Below are 26,189 nucleotides of genomic sequence, written 5' to 3' on the forward strand. Positions count from 1 at the left end.
AAAAACGTTACTACATTTAGACCACTAGCATTACTGAATATCTTTAAGCAATAGTGTATTGATAATACAATCAATTAGATTGATATATATAGAGAGAGAGAGAGAGAGAGAGAGAGAGAGAGAGAGAGAGAAATCACCTTCAAGAAATTGGATACTAAATAGCAACTGTTTTATTATTAGAAAAATTGAACTAAATAATTCGTTTTGATTCAAGTGCAATAAAATAATTAGTATATAACTACACTACACCATTTTTGAAAAACGTTTTAAAATTTTCACATAATAAACAAAACACCAACCTATGGATTTAGTCCCCGTCTCATAGAAACATCTGCTGTGCAAGAGCTGAAAGGAATTCCTTGAACATTTGTCACAATCTATGTACAAATGACTCGCTCTCTATCGCAGACGAACCAATGAATGTTTAAAATATTACAACACCTGAATGATAGACACGTCAAGTAAAAGATTACAGAGGCAGTTCTTGTGCCGTAATCGTTTTCATTACAAACTTAAGGATAATAGTATTGTAAACATTTATTACCTAAGCTATACTTGTAACTTAAAACAAAAACAGTGTCTCGTGGAAATTATGCACGATGAAACAAGAATGCTATAAAACTCAAAGACGTTTTACATGAAACTATCATCAATCAACTTCCATTACAGCATCGGAGACATAAGTGACAGGTTTCAGTAACATTCTCCTCGGCAGCGGCTGTCCATAATTTGTGGCCCAGTCACGTGGTTTCATTTTCCGGTTCCGTTCCTTCATTTCCTTCACCAATTGTTGTAAGCCTCGTTCTCGATCCTGTACGGATATCCGGGCACCCGGAGTCGGTAAATTCAGTCCCTGCTCGCTTTGCTCATCTAAGACCGACTTACGACTAGGAGGACGCACTTTTGAACATCTGCTGAGAAGACTGTCATAGTTCTTCAGCACAGAAAAGCTCTTCTCTCGACGAATGACTCCAAGTGAATGATAGGTAACAGGGAGGTAGCATGGGAAAAAGTGGCACCTGTTTTCGTTACAATATAAACACTGACCTTGACCTCCCGTCGAAAGGTCGCTTTTTGATGGGGGAGAATGTGCTAGGAATGTTGGTTTATTCAGAACCGGAAGTTTTGTAGATTGGTTTTCTTTTGCGTGAAAATCATATGGAAAACTAGAAATTTGATTTTTTTCCTCTATCTTTTTAGCCTCATCTGCAATGAAAGTTGTTTCTCTCTCTAGTTCTTTGCTTTCTCTCATGAAATGCTTATTGAGTGTTTTAAGTTGGCCATCCAGTTGAACCTTAGCGACTCGGTACAGCTTCTTGGTGCGCTGGTAGGCCATCTGATCCCTTTTCCGCATTTTGGCGTGCCTGTCCATCAATTCCTTCTGCATATCAAATCCCACAGAAGAAGATTGTCTGAAAAATTCACAAATTCACTTAATTATTACGCTTCGACATGTCGTTAATTAGAATTCACATTGATGTGACATGAAATTGAAGGGATTTTTTAAATCTAAAATAATATGTCATCAGTCAAGCAAAATTCTTCAGACAGTCTATATATGCCATTGACAAGTCTGAAAAAAATATGAAAATAGATAAATAAAAACGTACATCCCATATGATTCAATTTTTACTTACGGTTTCGATTTTGTTCTACTTAAAGAATCCCCATTCAAGACACTTTTTTCTCGACTAGCAATACCATTTCTATTTGGCGATAGATTTGAGGACGACAGAACCATTGGTCTGGGTGATGATAAGTTAGATCTAACCGAACCCTGCAACGAAGGGTTCTTTGAGGATAACATTATCGAAACACACCAACACTTGTGTGTTGTTATTTATCTGCTAGACCTCCACAGCGTTCAGACCTTATGTAACAAGCGTTGGCAGTTTAGTGTAAACAAAACAAGATAGGGATCGTCACGAGAAACGACATCACAAAGGAACGACGTCATCAGATTGTTCACATGACAAATCTTTTGATTCTATCACCGCTATTTGCCACACCGGTCCAATGGTTTGTCTCTGGCCACCATCTATATCCCCTGTTCACTAGAAGTGCATTTCCGACCTACCCTATCCTTCTATCCCATAACACGGTCTCTCACTGAATTCTCAAAGAACTCAATGAACAGTGGTAGAACATTGCGTGAAGAACTGATGAACGGGGTGTTGTGATAACAATAGAATTTAAATGTTAAGCCGAACAAATGTTTAAATCAACTTTTGTAAAAACCCATTATTTTATATTTATATAGAGACCAAGCAAACCTATACTGTTATCCCGTGAACCAAGGCAGAAATAAACCAGTCGTTTCTTTCTTTCTTTTTTTATCTTTATTGTTTTTGTATTTACTGCCATCCGGTAAATAAACAATTTATAGAATAAAAAAAAAGTCGGATAGAAATAAAATTTTTAACGAGTTTGACTATGCCATAAGAATAAGTACCCCAGCCCTCACCCCCCCCCCCCGGTTCCGACGCCTATGGCTATGCAGATAGCAATTACAGAGAGGCATTACCGTAAGCTAATAGAAAAACTTAGACACAGTATCCAAATCCCTAAAATTTTCAAAAATAACTCTAGCATCATGTATATTTAGTGCATATAGAAAAAGGTTGATAAGACTCAATCGATTGTCTTCATCAGGTGTTACGTTGTCATCTCAGAATTTAACATTGAAATAAACTGGGTTGTTAGCTTTCCGTCATTAAGCCCCCCCCCTACTTTTTTTTGCAAAGTTAGACCTAACCATTAGGCATATAGCATGATAGAGGGTTCAGCCCCCCTCCCGTCCCACTTTTCTCGCAGGAAAGATTATTGTTCCTAAATTTACCTTGAAAGATTGAGAAGTTGGATTCAGAGGCATACAAGCCCCCCCCCCCCCATGATTTGGGAAAAAAATTTTTTGGTAGATAAAATTTTTTTTTTTGGAAGTATAGGTATACCCCCCCCCCCCCCCACGGATTAAGATTTCCAGAATTAGTTTTTTTCTCAATATTTCTGAGGATTAGTCTAGCCCCCCCCCCCCCCCCCACTTTCAATTTGCTTTCCGACGCCAGCGCCAGTGATCTGTTATATTTCACTTCTGAGCCGCACTCCCACCCAATCCCAAGACCTTATGCTAGTATTTATCCAATTGGCAATCACTTCTTTAATGTATCTTTAATATACAATCGTTGAATATTGCAAACCTTGTTAGAATTTAGTTAAAGCAACCTTTTTTATTACAAGTCTACAATAATACTTAAGAAGATGACACTATAAGAAAAAGAGTTTTAAAAATGTTAGTTGATTTATCCTGATCAGCACGAAATCTTACCTCTGTATTTCATATCCTTTCACTCTCTGGGAAAAATGGAAAAGAGTATATATGTACATTTAAACTATATATTTCAGATAACAAAACACCTTATAAATAGGTGTTCTACCGCCATACAATGCTGACGGATATATCATTAAGCCTGTAGGACATCTTGTCAACATGCAGTGTTTGTTCACAGTTCTTTTGCATTCACGCAGATTTTCATTTCAGTCAAATGGGATTTATTCAGTGAAATTTGAATAAAAATATTGCGATAGGGCGTGCTGATTGACTGTAGAAAGAAATTCACTTGTCGCGCCTGTATTAAAAGATAAATGTCTCTTAAGTGTGTCTACCCTGCCCCAGATATTGGTTTTATGAAATGAAATAGTAATCTGTCTTAGCTGAAATGATCCTTATTTCTTACCTCAGTCGCGTTTCCATTCGTAATTGTGACGTCATAATGAGCTTACATCACGGCAATATTCAAGCGTTTTGAACAAGTGTCTCTAATAACAATGATAAATCTTATATTCAATTATTTATCGATGTATTTAATAATCAATAATAGATCTATTGGTTATATATATATATATATATATATATATATATATATATATATATATATATATATATATATATATATATATATATATATATCGTTTATCCTGCTTGTATGGTTTTGAATTGTCTTGTAGAATTGACAAAAACAAAGCAGTATGCATGACGATGACGTCACAATGCTCTTGTTTTTGGACAATGCAAGTGATTTGTGAGATCTTCGATTTTCCCTAAGACGATTCTTGTTCTTTTTTGGGAAAAATTCTTTCATTTTTTTATACCTTTGATTGATGAGAGTTGTCTTTCTTTTTAAGTATTTCTTCTGCACAGAGCTTCGGAGATGTATTATTACATCACCATATTGTAAAATACAATGGTCAGGTACCCTATCATGGTAGCACTTGGTGTAGGAGTTATTTATCTTACTTTACAAATTTCCGTATTCAAATCTGTAATAAGATATTTTGCAAATACGTACATGTGCAATTATTTGTATAATTCTTTACATCATATGTATTTAATTAATAGGAATCGAGAGAAATATCGATACATTATATTTAAAGCAATATGTGTTTCAATTTTCACGTCAGATCTTTCGATTCATTATTGAAAATTATCGGCCTAAATTACTATTACAACGACGAAAAAGATAATGGTTGATACACTACTCTTAGTTAGGTACATGGATTTGTTGGAAAAGCGATATTGAGGCCCTGATCATGATTGATGGGAAAATTACTGATACATTGTTGTCGTCCCGTGCTAAAATAGTTTGCTACTTTATATGTATGTGTATTCTTATAGTAAGGAAATATTTCGTCAGATGAAATTTAAAATGATTTATTTTATTATACATGTATTAATCATGAAGGTTAATTGAGGTTGCATGCAGAATTATCATGTCAACAGCAAAATAAAACTAGTACTCTTTAAACAAAAACCCAGCTCATATTGCTTTGAATAATTCAATAAGTATATGCATGCAACGTAACAGGTGTGTTTATACCCATGCTGTCACGCATCAACGAACGGCTTTTATCGTCGATTTTAACTCTCTTTATTTTCAAATCCTAGTAATAACACACTCGGTTACAAAAACAAAAAGATCACTTTTTGTGTAAATGTATTGTGTGCATACAGTTTGTAACCTTTGTGATACATGCAAATCGAACTATTTTGAAGTATTTGATAAAACTATGTCGTGTATATCTGCTAAGAAGATATTTTCTAATTAGGAACATGACTCGCTTCTGTGGATATAAGTAGCACTTAGTTAAAAATGTATTTAGATGTCCTTTGATTTAGGAGATCCTCGAATGATTTTAAGAGTCGTTATCTTGAAATCGGATTTCTAACCAGATACGGTTTAGAATTAAGTCGGCGCAGCTAATGTTGATTCAAAGATCAAAGAAATAGTTTCTAATTTCCATTCCAAAAAATACCATATGATTTCCTGCATTTTGATATTCAATAATGGCATCCTTTGTCCATGAAAGACATCTAATTAGTCCTAAAATATGCATAATTTACATCGCGCGCTAATCTTGCTTGATATTTTGTTTGACATTAATTTGAGCTTTAATGATTTCCCCTATAAAGAACAGGTCTTCTCATTCATATTTAATATTTCAGGGAGATGAACTCTGAATCAGTTACCCCCAGTTATAACCAATTAGAATGTATATCTTTGTTTGTGACAACTGCGTCACATAGCATCTCGGTGCCCCATGAAAACAGCCCTTGAACTGAATACAGGAAAAGGCCGCCTGTTTTGCTGCAATTCTATCTAAAGCATCCATTAATTACTCATTTACAACTACCTATTTTCCTATTCAATAAAATTTGAAATGCATATTCATGTATCATTAAGTAGAACCGACGCTTTAATTCATCCTGACATTCTGTTCCGTTATGCCTTAATGTTCTATACAACAATCTCTTATAAACGACTGTTTCTAAAATGAGTAAACGTCTCTCGTGTAGCCATCCATCTGCACCTTTACCCAGCAAGTATGCTTGCAGAATTATAGTTTTCGTCAATATACATACTGATTACCTGTTACATTCTGCACCTTGATTGTTTTAGTGGTTGGTGTGCAATGATGGTATGCAGAGCAAGACCTGCCTCACATAGTGCTAACACAGGTGTTTAGGGGGTTTTTGTTGACCTTATTTCATTTCCAATAAAATATATTTTGAAAAAGCAACATACATGTACTAGTTGTTTGCAAGTTTCATATCATGCCTGGGATTTTGTTTTGAATGATTAATAGATTTCTTCTAGAAAAACTAAATCCTCCCTCAAAAATGGAATCTCTTCTATGAGAGTTCGAAATTCGAAATCCCTATTTTCAAATTTATGGGCCTTTCCAATAAGCGTATAAACAAATTAAAAATTTTTCTCTGTCGGAAAGGCAGTACAAGTTACTGGCGCATACAGGTCCCGCTATTCCCAATAATCAGTTCCTCTTTTTTTCTTTAAACTTTAGAATGGTCTGCAGAATATAAGATGCAGGTATGTCGATGGTTCAAGAAAGTTATTAAATATTTTTTAATTAAACCCCTTTCTCATGTGGCAAGAAAACACTGCGAGTGACATTCTCTACGTTTGTGACCCCAAACACCCTAAATACTTACTGGTATTTGAAAGTACTATGCCGTTACCCATGGTTTTTAAGACAATGTTCCCATACTAGAATCCTATACCCGCTGAAGACATTGGCACGAGTACATATTTTAGTTAATAGTAAATAAAATAATTTTTGTGTGAATTTTCAGATTGATTTTTAATGCCTATGCGATGCTTTTTATAACGTAATAACAAAAAAGGCGGATGCATTAAATGTTTTCAGAAGCCAGCGTTAAGATTGTAATTGGAGGCATGGTGGTATTGGATAATGCCAAATCCATTGAATCTCTGTACTTTTTGGTGCAGTAAATTTAGACTAGACTCCGAGTCCCAGTCAATGGGACGGTTGTTGACGCACGCATTGCGTGCATAAAGGTATCACAGAGCTGTTACCTAGGAAACGATACACCGGGATTGTATAAACCAAACTTAACAAACTCTTAGAGTTTAATTAGCTTGATTAGTGTCAATTAGCGAAAAATGTAACCATTAACCTTGATTTACTTTTGATTACACTCTCGGGCTTTCCTGAGAAAAGGAAACACAGTATCCTGACTTCCGGTGTTGCGTACTAAGCAGTGTGCCTAGATGTAATAAAACTGCATGGATATTATCCAACACTCCAGGTCCTGTGATTAAGAAAAGCATTACAACAGAAACATAAATCTTGGATCGAGGTTTAAGTATCGCCAACACGTGAGGAGCGGGACGTTCGTCGTGCGGTTCGCTCTCCTCTCCAGAGTTGTGGAGTACAGTCTACATAGACTGGGGATCCTAAGAGACTAATTCATCCGTGCTAACCATTAAACCGCCATAATAACTTAAAATCCAGGCTTCGGAAAAACCCTTACTTCTTACAATCTGCTCGCAGTACTTTTACGTATCTGCGCATTTTTGAGCACTACGTACGTTTCTTGTTCTGCTTACGAACGTTTCATTGAGTTTAGATTATGATTTGAAATTTGCAATGACTGAGAAAAATGAATGTTAATTGAATATTGTTGTGTTAAACTATTCACGGAGTTTCTTTGGGATGAACTCCCCTTGAATATTCCATCTGTCGCTAAGATTATCATTGAATCCATCGTAATATTACACCATTAGGTATTTATTACTATATTGAGAAAACCAAATCGGTTTCATAAACGTATCTGCAACATGGCGTGTCTTATGCATAGATCCAGTTTAAACTAATTAAAATCAATAAACCACTACATTTCACACTAACTATGGAAAAGTGTCAAATGTCAGATGCGTTACCTCTTCCATCTATGCAGTATAAAAATCAATGATGCTTTTGTTTACTTTTTATCAATGCATGTATTTAAAAAATTATATTGTTATTAATACGAAATATTCTTTCTTTGTTGTTAGATATGAGCTATAAAAATTGCATTTATTGCAGGAAAAAATACGTAATGCGCGTCAAAAAATTGTAATGTCGCAACCGTAACATTGAAACAGCATACAACAACAAAACAAAACATGTCTTCTTATTCAACCAAGAGATAGAATGAGCTCTCGTTTGAGAGAGAGAGAGAGAGAGAGAGAGAGAGAGAGAGAGAGAGAGAGAGAGAGAGAGAGAGAGAGAGACTATGGATAGCTGCAGCTTTTGTGATTGATTGACGCATGTTAAAGATTTATAAAAATATAAACATTTAAAATAGTCTCTAGAGTAGTTCCAAAGAAGACTAAAGATTAACATGGATATCTCTAGAAAGGTGTTGATACAAATATTGATAATATCTGACTAAGAGCAAGCTATTATAACTCTGCGAATAGTGCGAAGCGAAACGTAAACAAACCCACAAGCAATAATGAAAGCTAACCTTTCGTTCACTTAAAAAATAATCAAATATGAAAAAAAAAATCAATGTTTCCTTGACTGTAATTGAGGGATCTCTTTTTGATAACAGGAAAACCCGGATAAAGGGCTTTATCCCTAGGCCTTAGGCGTCCAATGGAGACGCTCTGTTATTCTACACAATGTGTAAAAAATAAACCCAAAATCTATCTTTCTTTGTTTTGTTTTTCATGGAAGTCGTTAATACAAGTGATCTTGTTTTTCACTGACACTCTAAGTAGTTTGATTATGAATGACAAATATTCTTTCCTTGTTCGGATTATATAGCTCGTTAGATTCGACATAAGTTGAAACGAGATTCCGGTGTTTTTCTTCAATAGGAATTCAGTCAAGTAATGGGCCATTGGAAGCTAAATTAGGGGGGTGTCATGTTTCGTGTACATTTTATTTTTTGTTACGAAAGATTTGTCGTACGACTTAATTTTTTATGTTGGAAAACCGCGCCATACTCGATGTATGCACAACTCTGATTCTCTGTATCGAGGCTTGTAATCCACAGTGTAAGTCTTTTGACATTTGTAAACTAGGTTATTTCAACATATTTTTATGTGAATTATCTGTATGTTTCATGTCAGTAATGCTAAGCGATGCATATTCTTGAAATCTTGTATTTTATGTTTACCATGTGCTCGGTGTATGGGGCGCCATTTTGTCCATCAAATTTCTGGTCATTTAATTTCGAGTTGCAGTTGATTAATTTACTTTAACTTGCTGTTTATCATATGAATAGACTGAATTCAACTGTTTAAATCATATGTGTAAGGTTTCATAATCTAATTGCAAACTCTGTCCTAATATTTTTTGTATGGAAACCTGTACCAGTCATTGATTGTTACATTTTTTTTGTTACAGCTTTTTACCGTCGTCTGAGACGGTTATCTGTCTCCCAAATAAACTGATTTCACCGACACTTGTGAGTCCGACTTTTATTGGGGCAGAACAGTAAAAAGACTAGGATGTCTACCTCAGCAGAGCAGATCACTCCCGACTCAACAGAGGGCACCCAGGTCACTCCTGACCCTACAGAGGATGCCCGGGAATCACAGACGACTGATGGCAAGAGGCAGTACGTCACACAAGATGAAGAGGAGTATCAGGAAGAGTACTATCAGGATGAGGACTCCTTTGCCGACATCTTAGCGAAGAAGAGGGCTGATGTAAGCCGAGCAAAGGCTAGGATGGCATACACCGCCAGAGAATTGGAGCTCAGGAAACAACGAGTGGAACTCGATGCTGCAATGGAAATGCTACATCTCGAGAGAGAGGCTGCAGAAGCTGAAGCTGATTGTCAAGCCTTTGAATCGACCATGATACAGATGTCACCTATGAAGAGACGAACGAGTTCCTTAGGCGAAGTCAGCAACTTTAAACCAGGACAGGATCAATCCACTCCACGTCAACCTTCTGCATCGCCAGGACTACTGACCGGTACTTCCGATCCGACTCAACTTGACCCGGATGCACAACCCTATGTACCTGCAGCACAGCCTTTGGTTCCTGACACACAGCCGTCCGTGCCTGTCGCACAACCGTACGTGCCTACTGCACAGCCTTATGTGCGTGCCGCACAGCCGTACGTGCCTACTGCACAGCCTTATGTGCCTGCCCCACAGCCCAACGTGCCTGCCGCACAGCCTTATGTGCCTGCCGCACAACCTCACGTGCCTGCCGCACAACCTTACGTGCCTGCCGCACAACCTCACGTGCCTGCCGCACAGCCTCATGTGCCTGCCGCACAGCCTTACGTGCCTGCTGCACAACCTCACATGCCTGCCGCACAACCTCACGTGCCTGCCGCACAACCTTACGTGCCTGCCGCACAACCTCACGTGCCTGCCGCACAACCTCACGTGCCTGCCGCACAACCTCACGTGCCTGCCGCACAGCCATCCATGCCTGCCGCGCAGCCTCATGTGCCTGCCGCACACCCTCACGTGCCTACCGCACACCCTCACGTGCCTGTCGCACAACCGTATGTGGCTGCCTCACACCCCTTATCACCACTTGTGACTGATCAGGGACCACAAGTAACTGATGTTACCCGATTCCTCCTGAGGAAGGACTTGCTATTCTCCAGACTTACTCACTTTGACGATAGACCAGAATCATACAGTGCCTGGAAACACAGCTTTATGTGTGTAGTGAATGAGCTTCAAGTCTTGGACTCCGAGCAGATGGACCTTCTTATCAAGTACTTAGGTCCGGAATCTAAGAAGCACGCAACAAGCATGAGGACATCCAACATCTTCGACATCTCAAGAGGACTAAGAAGACTTTGGGAAAGGTTGGATGAGCGCTATGGTGCACCAGAACATGTGGAAGCATCCGTAAGAGCCAAACTGTTGAGTTTCCCAAAGCTTGGCAACAGAGATCATCAAAAACTTTACGATCTGTCAGACATTCTTATGGAGATGAAGTTTTTGAAGGAGGATCCGAAGTACAGTGCAATGTTGGCCTATCTAGACTCATCCTCAGGGATTAGACCCATCATTTCAAAACTTCCGTATGGCCTGCAGGAGAAATGGACCAACAGAGCCATGAAGTACAAGCTTGAACATCAGACTGTGTTTCCACCCTTTGGTGTGTTTGTTGACTTCATGAAGGAGATGAGCAGAGTGAAAAACGACCCAAGTTTTGCGTATCACACTGACGCTAACCACAACGAAAAGCAGCCTATGAACGTTCCAAGGGGAAGAGTGAACACGAAGAAAACCACAGTGTATCAACCAACAGGATCCGGAAATCTGAGCGAGCCGAAGCTTGATGTGTGTATAATTCACACCGGTCCGGGTGTTAAACACAGTGTCAATAACTGTCGAGTGTTTAAGGCCAAGCCTATTGAAGAACGTATGAAGTTGCTCCGTGAACACAGACTCTGTTTTCGGTGTTGTTCCGCAAGTCATAGGAAACAAGACTGTAAAGAGGCCATCATGTGCAAGGAATGCGGAAGTGAGTTCCACACTACGTGTCTCCATGTTGATTCGTCACCAGCTCCTACCACTGGAAGGGCCTCATCAGTTCATGGCGGGGAGGAGGCTCCTAGGCGTCAGCAAGTAACAAAAGAACAGCACGTCACAACCATAAACAGCAACTGCACAGAAGTAGGGAAGGAATTTAAGGGAAAATCTTGTGCAAGAATTGTTCCCGCGACTGTCACCTATGATGGAAGAGCTGTCTCTCTGTATGCTATGCTTGACGACCAGAGTAACAAGACCTTGGCTAAGAAGGAATTGTTTGACTTGCTGAACATCAATACAGAGACAATACCTTACCTGATGACGTCATGTTCTGGACAAGTGACAACCTTCGGGAGAACTGCCTCAGGACTCTATATTGAATCAGCCAGGGGTGAGACCAGACTACCCTTGCCGTGCACGTTAGAGTGTGATGAAATACCGAACAACTACCAAGAGATCCCTACACCTGACGTTGCTCTTCAGCACAAGCACATGCGGGATATAGCCGGCGACATCCTACCCATTGACGCTTCAAGAAAAATTCTGTTGCTGATAGGAAGAGACCTTCCTCAAGTCCACCATGTTCTTGAGCAGCGCATAGGACGTGACCACGAACCATTTGCACAGAGGTCACCCCTTGGTTGGACGATCATCAGCGACACATGCTTGTCTGGACAACACAGACCAAGAGCTGCGAATGTGTACAAGACCTTCATCACGGACAGCGGACGTGGAACTATTCTTGAACCATGTGCCCAGTACTTATCCGTGAGAGAGAAGCTTCCAACCAGAGATGTGACAAACAGATTACGGGTATCTGACACTTCATCTGATGAACACTTATTCAGACGCACACCAGATGATAACAAAGTGGGATCATCAGTGGAAGATAGGATGTTTATGGACATCATGAACAAAGAACTATTGATAGGTGAGGATGGAAAGTGGGTAGCTCCCCTACCCTTCCGCCAACCAAGATTACGACTACCAAACAACTATGAGGTTGCATTGAGACGTGCACGAGCCTTGGACGCAAGTCTCAAGAGAGATCCAGTAAAGAAGGAACACTTTGCGACCTTTATGACAAAGCTGTTCGACAACGATCATGCTGAGAAAGCACCCACTTCCAAGTCAACGCAGGAGCAGTGGTTTCTTCCTCTCTTCGGGGTCTACCACCCTCAGAAACCTCACCAGATCCGGGGCGTATTTGATTCCTCTGCGAAGTTCAAGGGAACCTCTTTGAACGACCAACTGCTGTCTGGCCCGAACCTCACCAACAGCTTGCTTGGAGTGTTGCTTCGTTTCAGGAAGGAGATGATTGCTGTCGTAGCAGACGTGCAGCACATGTTTCACTGCTTCACCGTCAGAGAAGAGCACAGAGACTTTCTCAGCTTCCTTTGGTACAAGGACAACGAGATCGGAACGGAACTAACAGAATTCCGAATGAAGGTCCACGTTTTTGGTAATAGTCCTTCTCCGGCCATAGCGACACTGGGCCTCAGGAAGATCTCAATACTATCTGAGGAAAGCCATGGACCTGATGTCAAGGAGTTCATCAAGAGGAACTTCTACGTTGATGATGGTCTGACATCATGCTCAACAAGCCAAGAAGCAGTAGACCTGATGTGCAGAACCCAGGACGCATTGAAGCAATACGGGAACCTAAGGCTCCACAAGTTCGCATCAAACAGCGCGGATGTCATGAAGGCGTTTGAGCCACGAGACTTAGCACAGGACATCTACGACCTGAACCTTGATGAGGACCAGCTCGTGCAACGGAGTCTTGGTATGCGATGGAACTTGTCGAGTGATATGTTCGAGTTCCGCATCTCTACTGATGACAAGCCCACAACACGCAGAGGTGTACTGTCGACAGTGAACAGCCTCTTCGATCCATTAGGCTTTCTCTCACCTGTTATCATCAGCGGGAAACTCATTCTTAGAGACGTAGTGACCTGTACCTCAGACTGGGATGAGCCGCTGCCGGACCATATTCTGGCAAGCTGGGAAGAGTGGAGTTCATCTCTGAAGGAGTTGGAGAAGATCCACATACCCAGAACAACCGTGGTACATCTTAGCAAGGCAGTAAGAAAGGAACTGTGGACATATGCGGACGCGTCAGAGAAAGCCATAGCTGCCGTTTCTTACATGAAGGTGTACTACGAAGATGGCTCTGCGATGACTGGATTTCTACTAGGGAAGTCTAAAGTGGCACCAGTATCAGGCCATACCATACCCCGTTTAGAGCTTTGTGCAGCTGTTCTAGCCATTGAGATATCGCAGATAGTCATGGATCACATGGACATAATGTTCGACTCGGTGAAGTATTTTTCCGACAGTCGTGTGGTATTGGGGTATATCCACAATGATAAGAGACGATTTTTTATTTACGTCTCCAACAGGGTCGAGAAAATCAGAAGCCTTAGTGAGCCGTCGCAGTGGAACTTTGTGCCGACACACCTCAACCCTGCTGACGAGGGCACTAGAGGCGTAGTTCCTAAGGACATTGGAGAGTGTGCTTGGCTTAGAGGAACTACTCACCTGCAGCGCATTGACGACGAAACCAAGGCAGAAGGGTTTCCCCTACAGGAACCTCTGTCAGACAGAGAAGTCAGACCTGTATGTTTGAAGACTGAGTGTGAACCTATGCTTGGAACTCAGAGATATGAGAGATTTTCCAGCTGGGACAGATTGGTCGAGGGTATCGCCCTGCTCCAGCGATTCATCATAAGCAGAAAGGGAGGTAAATCACAGATTTTACCGAAGTCCATAGACTACTCTCAAAGAGCAGAAAACTACATTATCAAGACAGTGCAAAGAGAAGTCTATTGTGAGGAGATTTACTGTCTGAGGTCCAAACAACCATTGCCGAAGAATAGCAGCATTCTTGCATTGAGTCCGTTCCTCGACGACGATGGTATTGTTAGAGTTGGTGGACGCTTAAGACATCTCAACGATGCGACTGTCTGCAAGAACCCTATACTGATACCGGGGAAGCATCACATTGCGACCTTACTTGTACGCAAGTACCATCAACTGGTGCAACACCAAGGGCGCCACTTTACGGAGGGAAAGGTCAGGTCCTGTGGGTTCTGGGTCACCGGCTGCAAGCGCCTTGTTTCGTCCCTCATTCACAAGTGTGTTACTTGTCGGCGACAACGTGGGAGCTTCGCAACCCAGAAGATGTCTGACTTGCCTACAGACCGCATACTGCCAGGAGAGCCACCGTTCACTTCGGTGGGAGTAGATATCTTTGGGCCCTGGGACGTCGTGACTCGTCGCACTCGGGGAGTTCCAGCCAACGGCAAACGATGGGCAGCACTGTTCACATGTCTGGTGACACGCGCAGTCCATGTCGAGGTAGTAGAGGAGATGTCCGCATCATCCTTCATCAACGCCCTGAAGCGCTTTACAGCCATACGAGGACAGGCAAAGGAGTACCGTTCCGACAGAGGAACCAACTTTGTTGGCGCTACCGACCCTCTACAGATCGACGCAATCAACGTGGAAGATCGTCAGGTCAAGGATTTCCTGCACTCTCGGGGAACAACCTGGATTTTCAACCCGCCCCATGCATCCCATATGGGTGGAGCTTGGGAGCGCATGATAGGGTTGACACGGCGCATATTGGACAACATGTTGAAGGATCATTCAGCACAGGGTCTTACGCACGAGGTACTTACCACCTTTCTGGCCGAGGCAAGTGCGATCATAAATTCTCGCCCACTTACCGCCGTTTCGTCAGATCCAGACTCGCCTTTTGTCCTTACCCCAAGCATTTTGCTTACTCAGAAGACGGATGTACCGACCGAAGCTGTATGCGACACAACTGCTAAGGACCTCTTCAAGGTACAGTGGAAGAGAGTACAGCACCTCGCCAAGATGTTCTGGGACAAATGGAAGAAGGAATACCTGCATACCTTGCAAGCGCGTAAGAAGTGGCATCATGGTCAACGTAACATTAGTGTTGGTGACATAGTGTTGTTAAAGGATGTCGAAACCCATCGCAACAACTGGCCGCTTGGACGCATTACTGCAACGTTTCCTGGCAAGGACAACTTGGTTCGCAAGGTTGAAGTACGTGTCAGCAAGGACGGCAAGACCACCTCTTACGTCAGACCAGTGACGGAACTCATTTTATTATTGGAGAACTGAATGTTTTCTGTACTAAATTGTATTCAAATCTTGTGTGATATAATTTTATATATCAGACGGGGAGTGTCATGTTTCGTGTACATTTTATTTTTTGTTACGAAAGATTTGTCGTACGACTTAATTTTTTATGTTGGAAAACCGCGCCATACTCGATGTATGCACAACTCTGATTCTCTGTATCGAGGCTTGTAATCCACAGTGTAAGTCTTTTGACATTTGTAAACTAGGTTATTTCAACATATTTTTATGTGAATTATCTGTATGTTTCATGTCAGTAATGCTAAGCGATGCATATTCTTGAAATCTTGTATTTTATGTTTACCATGTGCTCGGTGTATGGGGCGCCATTTTGTCCATCAAATTTCTGGTCATTTAATTTCGAGTTGCAGTTGATTAATTTACTTTAACTTGCTGTTTATCATATGAATAGACTGAATTCAACTGTTTAAATCATATGTGTAAGGTTTCATAATCTAATTGCAAACTCTGTCCTAATATTTTTTGTATGGAAACCTGTACCAGTCATTGATTGTTACATTTTTTTTGTTACAGCTTTTTACCGTCGTCTGAGACGGTTATCTGTCTCCCAAATAAACTGATTTCACCGACACTTGTGAGTCCGACTTTTATTGGGGCAGAACAGGGGGTTCTCGTTGGACAATCACGGTTAATAAATTACTTCTCAGAAATAATCAAGTTTTGTACTCAAAAGTATTAATCAATTTACAATATAATCAAAGATACCAGGAACAGAACTTCTTGGCAAATTCCTGATAGTGCATTTTAAGTGGATGCTGATTTTCACTACCAAAAGAAAACGTTCACCCCGATAAATACAGATCTTATGCATAAAAGGAATCAGCGCCGATCATATCTATCATGTTAAACAGCGGTGAATCACGCTAAATTTCTTCTGGATTTATTCACACAATCATTTTTCATTGCTTTCCTTTATTCATAAAATATTGGCATTTATTTACATGCACAAATAAGGTCAAGCCTGGCACGGTACTGCTAGTAAGACGAACCAGTTTACAGAGGAATTTTTAGGCCAAAATATTTTTTTTTAAATGCATAGAGGAGATGCTGAAGATTCATTTCAGTAGCCTTGAAAGTCAGGAAAGTCGTAAAAAATCACAGCAGTTTAATGCTGCATTCCTCTGCAAGATAGCACATCCTTGGTATGTTTTAGTAAATTCTCATTATCTTGATTTTCATCTAATCGGTTTTTCCATGCACGGTGGTTGTATTTTGACCAATGAAAAAGAGTTGGGTAGTTGACCATATATATAAATTAGTTGTAAATAGATACCGTGGAATCATTAGAATTCTTGGAGGCTCAATTTTCGGGGTATATTCGGGGAAAATTGGCCCCCACGAAATTAAATGATTCCACATATATAACAACATACAAATATATATTCTAACATATAACAGACTGCGGTAACCGAAGTCACTATTTGCTACAAAGGACCTTGTCTGCTACAAATACACATGACATTAGAATATATTTTTCACATGCAATTAAATATAAACAACGCTCTCAGTAAATGCATACAGATACATGTACACCAAGTGAAGATAAGACCATCACTAAACATTTTGCACGGCTATGAACGATGAATTTTTTAAGTGGGAGGACTTAGGATTATGTCATAGCATTAAAGTTTGAAACAATGAAAGAACATGAAATTGGAGCACAGTTGGGTGTAAGAGAATGTCTGGCATTTAGACCAGTTACATGTATTTTCATTTTGATTTTTATTATATTTTGTCGGAAAATTCTAATATTTTGATATTTTCCGGACATTTAGAATGCTCTTACATATCAAAAATGAAAATGTTCACAAATATCCACACAAAAATTAAACAATTTTTTTATAATCCCGTCATGTCAACAAATAGTTAGACGTCTGAAGAAATGAATGTCATAAAGCCAAAAAAAAAAAAATGTTATCAATTTATGTAAAGGGTTATAATGAAAGTATTATGAAAGTTTCAAGAAAAATCATTCCATTGCAAAAATTGGTACATATTTTTTACTTGCAAGAAAAGCTGTAATACAACTACTGATGACATTTTCACAATAAAAAAATAAAAGGTTTATTTACTCCGGTTGTTTATACACATATATTTACATTCCACAGATTTTTTGCTTGTAAAATGTGTTGAAGGTTACGGCAGTTAATATACACTGTAATACACAAAGGGTACTCAAAAGTTAACATGACGAGTTTTATTATGACGTCACAAACGTTGAACGCTGTAAACTGTAACGTCACAAGCGAAAATCAAAGTTCACGCTTATGGCTGTTACAGTGGCTCTTCCATTAATATGAACTTACCCTTGGGATAAATTAAGAATTTTAAGGTATAAATCACATTTGCAGACAGGGCAAGAAGTTGAAGAAATGTGAATATAAGCATTAAATCATGGGTTTTTTTAAGATACAGTCTCATTACTGCAGCGATGTGTGCATACAAATTTTCATAACGCGCTAACGCGCGTTACTCAATTTGTATGCACACACCGCTGCAGTTATGAGACTGTATATCTTTCAAAAAATCATGATTCAATGCTATAATAGTGGAAAATGTGGTAAAAAGTGGTAAACGCTTCAATTTATCTTATTTATAGCAACTGAATACTGAATCTTTGTGGTTATTGGGTGACATTTAGCAACTCGCATAAAACAAGGTGCCGCTTGGCAGTATTATTCATCACATCGGGCAGCCAAATCACACCGGCGCCGGCAATACTGTGTTCACATACACGGCATCAGTAGCCTGGTCACCTTATTTTTCTTACCATATATTATGAAACCTGTACTTTCCTTTGCAAAATGACGAATTAGGTTAACATTAGTATCTATAAAAGATGTTTAAAGGACAAACAGTTCAGACTCTATTGCGTGCGCATCTATTTCCAGTAGCCGCAATCTGTACCATCTGGGGCACGTCATTTCTTAATAGGGAGCACATCATTGAAATAATTAACTCATCTTGCTGGAAAATAAATCCAATTGTCATTTAAATTTGATTATATATGTTTCAAATTTTCGATTAAGTTTTAGTTAATTGCATGTTGAGATAAAAATCTAAGGAAATCTCAATATTTTCTCAATCTCGGTGTTTGTTTTGTTGGTGTTATATTTAATTACACACATTTTTACAATTGGCGAGTGATAATAGTCGGATTAAGGTTTATACCTGTATATTTCTTGTTAACCAAAAAAAAAATTTACAAAAGACGAATAGGGCCACATAAAAAATATTTTCATCTCAAAATTACGAGAGAAGATCTCGTATTTACGAGAACATATCTCGTTATTGCGAGCTAATTATCTCACTATAACGAGAAAAGATCTCGTTATTTCTTGTAATTACGAGATATCTTCTCGTAATAACGAGATTTTTTTTGTCATTACGAGAAAAAATATTTTTTTTATGTGGCCCTATTCGTCTTTCGTATCTTACTCTTATCGATATTATTTCAAAAATTTAATTTTCAGATACATTTCAAATTATTCTTTTCTTGGTTAAGGGTTAGCTAGCATATAGGTAATTCCCGGTGTGTAAATTCATACACACTGTGAAAGGCATCCTCATCAAACGCAGATACCCGGATGTTCCCGAGCACTAAACCGGTCACCGACTTGACGTGAACTCATTTTACCGTTTTAAATTAATTGGACTGAAGTCGACGCCTGATATATATTTCAACGATGGGTGTCTGGGGGATGGTGTGGAACTAGTGTGTTCACACCTTGACAATTAATACAACGCAATATTGCTCCTATAAGAGGTTATGGATGGCAAGCACGATATTCCGCCGTTTGTTTTCCTACAAACAAAAACATTTTTTTCTAAACAATCGGTCGTCCGAGTTGTAAAGCGAGCATGTATTTTGGTACCAGTGCGTCTTCCTACTACCGACCTTTCTGACATATTTTGTTTCTTAAATAAAGTTGCTTTAAAGTGGTCATATTGCATATTTTATTTACGAAATTAAATATGCCAGAAAGGACTCTATAACTACTACTATCTGCTGTCAAAAAAATGTACTTCTTCAAATGAATGGAAGTGAAATATGTGTTTTTATTGCTAAGAATATTCAGGGATGTTTGTATTAATCATTAAGTAATCGTGCCTAGTCAAGTAATATACTGTCTATAAATAACCAAACATTAAGAAATACAATGCAATGAAATAAACAGTGATAATCTGCCATATGCATGCTGTATTAATATTTCTCACTCCCCATCTCTCTCTCTCTCTCTCTCTCTCTCTCTCTCTCTCTCTCTCTCTCTCTCTCTCTCTCTAAATTACACAATAATGTCCATACATTAACTTAAGATCGTTAGGATGACATAAATCGACTATTTTTAATTATCATTTTAATTATTCAGTATAATATTTATACTTTCTAACGTGTCAAAAGTTACGACGGAAAATAAAGATGGATTTATTTTCAAAAGGAACGTCTAATCTATAATTCATGTTCTATGAAAAATAGCAATGAACGCAATATCACATCCAAGTACAAAGAGGTGAAGGAGAAAGTCAACCGCCAGGGACAATCCGGCATAGAGCGACATATTCTACTGCGCAGTTTAAAAGTACTAGTAGCCTGATTCAGGTGTTACCAAAAAATACCAAGAATAAACATGGTTTTCCAAATCTGTAGCACAAGCACCTGGCGTTATAAATTTATCTCATGATAAAAATAAACACCCTATACCTAATAGTATTTATTTTTATTATGAGAAAAACATATAACGTCAGGTGCCTTTGACCAGTAGGTCATAAAATAGAAGAAATAGTTGAAAAAAATATAGACAACATATTATTATCGATCCACCCCCCCCCCCCCCCCGATCTATAAAAGATAATACACGGCTATCCCTGGTTATATTGACATCTTTGTGATATTTGATCGCAAGTCGTAACGCCCGTATCTACTGACGCTGTGTAGCCTTTGTCTATGCAGGACTGGGTTGACCCGGAATCTTTACGCCGTTAAATATTCACAGAAGCAATAGCTATAATTACCATAAAGTACCGCTGTATTTAATTCTTTATTCGATTCTTTTAAAAAAAGTATCGGCAAAAATGTCGATTTAACAATGGTGTTTGCCTGAACTGCTGAAAATAAGCAAAACGTGTTCGAATGGGGTACTCAGTCACCCTGCCAATAACGAACAAATAAAACAACGGTTGATAAAACGGTTCTGTCAATAGTCGTCTATTTGTATCAATTATCATCGAGTGTAGAACTGAATTCATTAAGATTTGATAGTGTTTTTTTTTTATTCGGGTAAGTCGGACAGACAAAGGGAACTGGAGCGATGGCACGCCATGCCTCGATTATTTGGGGCGCTGACTTACATATGTCGTATTTCTGGGTGGAAATTTTGATCAGATGATAGGAAGATAACAAACTGGTCAGTATTACATTAAAAAGCTGCTTGCAGTTAATAAGACTAATAATACTAACCCATGTATAATTAAATATCTGGGCTTGCTGTAGTGCCGTTACGTTACAGGTATCATAATAGGGTATCCATCTCTTGGTATTAGAGCCGTGCTCGAGTTGCTTCAACTCTTAAATGACAATAACATCTAGATTAATGTTATTTTTATATTATTTTTAGATCAAGCATCTTATTTTCAAAAAGAACTTTGGTTAATTAAATTGTCCTAAACTGTGACAATACTTGACTAGGTTTCTCTGGATTTGATGAGCCCAAGGTTTGCATTCCTGCAACAAATCATAAACTAAGATGTTATGTAACATCAACCAAACGATGGATCCGTTAGATTAATTATAGAAACTTGCAAAGCATTCTCCAAAATAGACCTATCAAATGCAAAATTACTACATCATTTTATTATTATTATTATTATTATTATTATTATTATTATTATTATTATTATTAATTACTTACTGTATAATGAATGGAACTTCCCCGTGTCAGTTATTGTGATTAGTGGCATAACTTACCCAAACCTTTTTAATTAAAAAAATGATACTTTGTTTTATTCTGTTATTTAAAAAAAATAATTTTCCGTATGAATGTGTCAAGAAAATGAAAAATTGAAAGTTTTTATTACAAATAGGAAATACCTGTTTACTCTATCTGCATGTAATGAAAACCTTACCACGTATATGCTTAATTTCTCCATTATTTTATTATTCTAAAAGCTATTCCATTAGAATTTAATTACCACTACATTTGAATTTATTTGTTCATTGCATGTTCTAGACCCCTTTTCCTTTTCAAGAAGGCTTATATATGTAACACATGCTTGTCTGATTTAATTGTGTTGTGCATAGTAAAATAGGTTTTAAAAAATCCGACCCCCAGGAGCTATATATAGGTGTACCAAATCTCAGCATGCATTAGTGGCATTGTGCATTAACAAGTTCAAACTTCCCCTAAAACGTTTTTATTTCTGCGCTTAATGAACAATGCCAGAGTCAAACTATTTGAGAAACCACTGTTTAAAATAGCGTCCTAAAAGAATCACACGATTTTAAACAAAATTTTTTAAGGACATCAACTTAATTCTCGAAGCTTCAGATGAGCCTCACAGCCCGGCGCCCATGGCTATTGCGCAGTACTAAATTTCATCGTGTCGTGGGACTTCCGGTCTAATAGTTGAACACTTGGTCGAACCCTAGGTTCAATCGCAACTTCTCGGGCCTTTCCGGCAATCTCAGAAAGGCCCGAGAAGTTGCGATTGACCCTAGGTTTTCAAGAACAAACTAAAGACTTAGAACTTAAATTTATGAGCCGGGTTCATGACAACGGAGCAAAGTCTTCCGGATGTAGACCGAGTCGCCATTAAAACATTTCTACAAAGAAATTGCAATCTAGATTATTTGTAAAATCAAAATATTATCTATAAAAATAAAGAGAGTACTGTTATATTTCATTACTTTAGAAAATTCAAAAAGTGGTCTTGACTATCTTTTATTTTGCCATAACATAAACAAATATTTTAAACAAAAAAATAACCCAATTGTTTTGGCTCAAAACTTTGAATATAAGGTTAGAATAGTCTAAAAGTGATAATGACTAAACCACATAGTGAACATATGCATCAGTTTTGCCACAAGTACATAGTAGATGTTTGCCTCATTAAAATATTGTGAGTGCAGCGTGTATTGAGAGATTTGAGACCATTGTAAATGATGTGTGCAAATCACGTCAATTGAGACCGTATTCCAATACTTTCCATCTCTTAGCCTCTAAATTATTTTTTCTCATATGCATGGCTTGGCCCACCCTCCTCTTTTTATTTTTGTGATCGGCTTCGGCAGATCACAGTTGTGTCCTTAAGAAGCAACTGACCAGGCTTAAGCTAGCAGCCACTAACAGCAGCCACTTAGCCCGTAGAAGATAGCAGCCAATAAGGAAATTCATCAAAGTACTGAGAGTACTCGAACAGAAAAATTATTTTTCACTTTGTTATCGACATATTTTAATTAATATCAAAATGATTAATGCTCAGTAATTTGTACGAGCATTGACGACTTCCAAAGCAGTAAAGCTCGCCTGGATAAGAGTTATAAATGCTTCTATGTTGGATAGAAATGAAATACGTCTATACGGGTCAAGTTATGAAAATAATGTTATCTTAAGTATAGACTTATTGATACAAATAGAAAAACTATATGCATCGTATAAAGTGATATGCAAGCGTATTATGATATAAAAAAATGATAAAATAAATTAAATTAAAAGGCATTAAACGATACAAATACAATAAAAACACAAAGCCAACTCAGTGTGGCAAGATAATTTGTTTACATCGAAGTTGAACATGTGCGTGTTTAAAAACTAATCCTCAGGCGTTTTTACTCCCCCGGAAACAACATTAATCGAAAATTAAAAAGACATCGTATTATTACGAATATGGGACAGTAGAACACCCAGCATTGTGATTTTATTCTCATAAGAAAATTATTATATGCCGCAGTCAAAAACAGCGAAAATCATTAGGTGACATTGGGATTATTTTGTCTCGGCCATGTTTTGACGTGAACCTTCGAAGCATACAACAATTAAAATGAAAGGGTCGGTTTAGCTCACCCGAACTTTGTCATATGCTCCCTACACTACCCTGTTATTCGTTTGATGCATACTTCAAAGATAAGGAAGATAATGGACCACTTTTAGCCCCTATATCATTGTGAAATGCTAAAATATGACAAAGTTCGGGTGAGCTAACCTAACCCTTGTAGGGCTCATATGTGCCCTCTAATGCTTATTATGAATACCTCTTGAGGTCCTCTACCTAATCCAAGTGTTTGTAAGTTCTTGTGGCCAATCTCAAGTGAGATACAAATCCCTGAAATGAGCCAGAACCCTTGGGAGCCACTTGGTGGTACCCCTACAGCCCAAATTCGAGACCGGAAAATAATAGCCCCATAGGTCCCCTACACTGCCCTGGTATCCGTTTAATGCACACTTCAAAGATAAAAAAAATAATGGCCCGCCTTTCACCCCTATATCATTGTGAAATGCTAAAATATGACAAAGTTCGGGTTAGCTAAACCGACCCTTTTCATTTTAATTGTTGTATTCTTCGAAGGTTCACGTCAAAACATGGCCGAGACAAAGAAATCCCAATTCCACCTAATGATTTTCGCTGCTTTTGACTGCGACATATGATAATTTTTTTATGAGAATAAAATCACAATGCTGGGTGTTCTATTGTCTCATATTCGTAATAATACGATGTCTTTTTAATTTTCGATTGATGTTGTTTCCGGGGAATGAAAAGGCACGATTTTAAATTTTTAAACACACATGTTCAACTTTGATGTAAACAAATTTTCTTGCCACACTGGATTGGCTTTGGGTTTTTATATCAGTTTATGCCTTTTAATTTACTTTATTTCATCATGTCTTATATATCATAATACGTTTGCATAGCACTTTATACGATGTATATAGTTTTTCTATTTGTATCAATAAGACTACACTTAGGATAACATTATTTTCATAACTTATGACCCATATAAACGTATTTCATTTCTATCCAACAAAGACGCATTTATAACTCTTATCCAGGCGAGCTTTACTGCTTCGGAAGTCGCCAATGTTCGTACAAATTATTGAGCATTAATCATTTTGATATTAATTAAAATATGTCGATAATTAAGTAAAATAAAAAAAATTTGTTCGAGTACTCTCAGTACTTTGATGAATTTCCTTATTGGCTGCTAGCTTCTACGGTCTTATTGGCTGCTGTTAGTGACTGCTAGCTTCAGCCTGGTAAGCAACTGGCACGCATTGCGCCTTGCACTGCTTTGTTAAATATGCAGTGACAGTGTAAACATGTATGCATACATTATCAAGCAATATATATTACATAATGATTCAAATCATGTTTTTCTTTACAATCCTAAGAATTTCAGTTGGAAAGTTCATTCATTTCTTGTCATTTTGGAAATCAACACAACAATGCGATATATCCTATTTATCATGTTAATGTAGTCCATCCATAACTATCATATTTCATATCTGATAGATTGCAAGGTTGATTACTAAAATCTTAGTGTGATTTTAGTGGTTTATTTAATAGTAAAGATTCATCTTTTAGTTATTTAAAAAAATTTAATATTAACAAATTTATCACATCTTGAAATTAACATTGAAGTCTATGGGAAAAAAAATGCATTTTTAAATATATCTTTATATGCAAATAATTTTCTCACAAATCTCTTGTTAAAAAGTTGCAAAAGCTTTCCCTTTCTTTGAAAATGCCAAAAAATTCGTAACTTACGGTACATATTTTTATAAATTGAATTTTTTCTAATTTTTGCAAGGGGCAGACAACTCTTTTAAAAAGTTCCAAGTGCAAAAAGTTCTTTCATTGACTGCGTCCATATCCCTGAGTTTGGTTTATGTCAGCCTCATAATAATTTTTAAATAGGTATTCAATGTAGTTTATATAAATCAAAATTGTTGAATTCACCCCAGTCATGCGTGGACTGCCTTAATTGCATGTAATGATTTTGTATTACATTGCCATGAAGCTGATCAATAATATCACAGACCGATCATTCCTACGTACAAGAGTCATGTTCTCATTCAGATTTTTCTCTGCCTTCAGCCTTTAAACAACTCAACATACAATTATGACCTTGACTTTTGTAATGATTTTCAAGGACATAATGCATAATTACATCTTTGAGCCATATCTTACCTATTGTCATTCAGTTTATTATGCAACAATCGGTTATTATTCATTGTAATAGATGTGGTACATCTACCGTGCATGACCAATCGTCATAATTTGTACATTTAAGGAATTACTTTAATGGCCACTTTAATGGTTACCAATTGAATCGGGTTGGAACACTTTACGCATCATCAAATGTAAAGTGGTTCGAGTTTTACACTCGTAAAAATTGTATAGCTGTTAAATGTATTACTTAAATGACTTTTTAAAAATGGTCGTTCGAGATGACACAGTTGATTGAACTCTCATTAACTGACGAAGTGTTCTTGAACCTCTTCACCATTGCTTCATTGGTTTACTTTTTAAATTTCTTCAAATATCACCTCTGTTTCAGGCATCATTAATTTTTCCAAGATTCAGGAGGAAATTATTGTGAAGGGCATTATAAAGCCACATAATACCTGTCAAGAGTCAAACGAGAATGACTCTTATTTGAATGTTTAGCCAAAAACAACACAG

At 38.0% G+C, this 26,189-nt stretch overlaps 2 protein-coding genes across 2 annotated transcripts; one reads left to right on the forward strand and one right to left on the reverse strand.

Annotated features, from left to right (window-relative positions):
* Positions 1-310: 310 nt before the first annotated feature.
* On the reverse strand, positions 311-2,265 carry LOC128178251 (uncharacterized). Its single transcript, XM_052845339.1, has 2 exons — positions 1,638-2,265; positions 311-1,412 (listed from the first exon to the last, which is right to left on the reverse strand). Exons 1-2 carry the CDS (start codon positions 1,805-1,807, stop codon positions 650-652), a joined length of 933 nt encoding a protein of 310 aa, XP_052701299.1. The 5' UTR covers positions 1,808-2,265; the 3' UTR covers positions 311-649.
* Positions 2,266-8,730: 6,465 nt separating this feature from the next.
* On the forward strand, positions 8,731-16,083 carry LOC128176951 (uncharacterized). Its single transcript, XM_052843464.1, has 3 exons — positions 8,731-8,861; positions 9,214-15,673; positions 16,026-16,083. Exon 2 carries the CDS (start codon positions 9,318-9,320, stop codon positions 15,471-15,473), a length of 6,156 nt encoding a protein of 2,051 aa, XP_052699424.1. The 5' UTR covers positions 8,731-8,861; positions 9,214-9,317; the 3' UTR covers positions 15,474-15,673; positions 16,026-16,083.
* Positions 16,084-26,189: the final 10,106 nt, after the last annotated feature.

This window comes from Crassostrea angulata, chromosome 3 (genome assembly GCF_025612915.1).
Source record: "Crassostrea angulata isolate pt1a10 chromosome 3, ASM2561291v2, whole genome shotgun sequence".
Taxonomy (NCBI): domain Eukaryota; kingdom Metazoa; phylum Mollusca; class Bivalvia; order Ostreida; family Ostreidae; genus Magallana; species Magallana angulata.

Bases quoted from the DNA above. Each gene is read 5' to 3' on its own strand.
- LOC128178251 (XM_052845339.1), bottom strand. From the start codon at position 1,807: ATGTTATCCTCAAAGAACCCTTCGTTGCAGGGTTCGGTTAGATCTAAC. The intron at 1,413-1,637 runs GTAAGTAAAAAT...TGAATTTTTCAG, and splicing joins AGTAGAACAAAATCGAAACC to ACAATCTTCTTCTGTGGGAT.
- LOC128176951 (XM_052843464.1), top strand. From the start codon at position 9,318: ATGTCTACCTCAGCAGAGCAGATCACTCCCGACTCAACAGAGGGCACC.